We start from the raw sequence: 1,521 nt of genomic DNA on the forward strand, positions 1-1,521 counted from the left end.
TTTTAATAGGCTATTTACCCCCCTCTAGCCATTAGGACCTTTCAAGGCAGCGGCCTCAACATCATGTATGCCAAAACGCTTGACGCCATGGGCATCGACCGATCACACGTCCAACCGACCAGAGCGCCTTTCCACGGCATTGTGCCTGGAAAGCAGGCCGTGCCACTTGGATAGATCGATCTAGCCATCACCTTTGGGGATATGTCTAATTATAGGATGGAGACACTCACCTTCGAGGTGGTCGGGTTCCATAGAACCTACCACGCCATCCTGGGACGTCCATGCTACGCGAAGTTCATGGTTGTCCCTAACTGCACCAATCTAAAGCTGAAGATGCCAGGACCGTGCGAGGTCATCACCATCGGCACATCCTTCCTGTGCGCCTATGAATGCGAGGTTGAGTGTTGTGATCATGCCATGGCAATCGTTGCCTCTAAGGAGCTTGTGGCCATCGGGAAGGAGGTCGCCGAAGAAGCACCCGACCCCAAGTGGTCGGCCGGGTCTTTCGAGCCAGTGGAGGGCGCCAAGGAGGTCCTCATAGACCCCAGTAGCTCCAAGGTCAAAGTGGTGCGCATTGGCCATGCTCCAAGCCGGTGAAGCAGCGTCCGTGTCGCTTCGATGAGGGGAAATGCAAGGCCATCGGCGAGGAGATCACGAAGCTGTTGGCAGCAGGGTTCATTAGGGAATTATACCACCCAGAGTGGTTAGCCAATCCCATCCATGTAGGAAAAAGAGTGAGAAATGGAGAATGTGTGTTGACTACATGGGTCTCCACAAAGCATGTCCAAATGATCCATTTCCTTTGCCACGCATAGACCAAGTAGTTAACTCTACCTCAGGGTGTGAAACCCTTTGCTTCCTTGATGCGTACTACGGGTACCATCAAATTATGATGAAAGAGTCCGAAGGGCCATGCCCGAACCATTCCTTCCCCGTCAAGCATCTATACAAGGACTGTGGCCTCATGAAGCGATTCTTCTCCGGAGGCTTCAATAGGAGGGAGCATGGGAAGGACCCCAAGCCAATCATGGATGATGCTGAGGGGATGGACGGTGGCTTTCAATGCTAGATGGTTGCCTCATGATCTTCGGAGGGTCAGCGGCCTATGACTCCAAGCATCGCCAGAAGCTCGAGCGCCGCGAGGTCTATACGGCTGAGCCAGCCGCGCTTGTCTTTCTCCGGTGGTCAGAGTCTGCCATAACCTTTGATCAGACCAACCACCCAGAGAGCATCCCACAACCAAGGAGATATCCACTCATGGTTGACCCAATCATTAGCATGAAGCGGCTCACCAAGGTACTAATGGACGGAGGCATGAAAACTCTAGTTTAGTTTTGGTGAATTAATGAAACCCAAAGTGCTAACCTAGTTTATCAGGTGATCATGAGATAGGTAGCACATTCCAAGTGATAAAGCAAATGAAGACCATGACATGATGATGGTGATGCCATGGTGATGATCAAGTGCTTGGACTTGAAAAGAAGAAAGAGAAAAACAAAAGGCTCAAGGCAAAGGTATAAA

General features: G+C 51.2%; 1 protein-coding gene across 1 annotated transcript; it reads left to right on the plus strand.

The window, feature by feature from the left end:
• Nucleotides 1-201: 201 nt before the first annotated feature.
• Nucleotides 202-597, plus strand: LOC136459633 (uncharacterized). Its single transcript, XM_066459474.1, has one exon. It carries the CDS (start codon nucleotides 202-204, stop codon nucleotides 595-597), a length of 396 nt encoding a protein of 131 aa, XP_066315571.1.
• Nucleotides 598-1,521: the final 924 nt, after the last annotated feature.

Source organism: Miscanthus floridulus, chromosome 1 (genome assembly GCF_019320115.1).
Source record: "Miscanthus floridulus cultivar M001 chromosome 1, ASM1932011v1, whole genome shotgun sequence".
NCBI classification, from domain to species: domain Eukaryota; kingdom Viridiplantae; phylum Streptophyta; class Magnoliopsida; order Poales; family Poaceae; genus Miscanthus; species Miscanthus floridulus.

Excerpts from the sequence above, each read along its gene's own strand:
- LOC136459633 (XM_066459474.1), top strand. The coding sequence starts at position 202 with ATGTCTAATTATAGGATGGAGACACTCACCTTCGAGGTGGTCGGGTTC.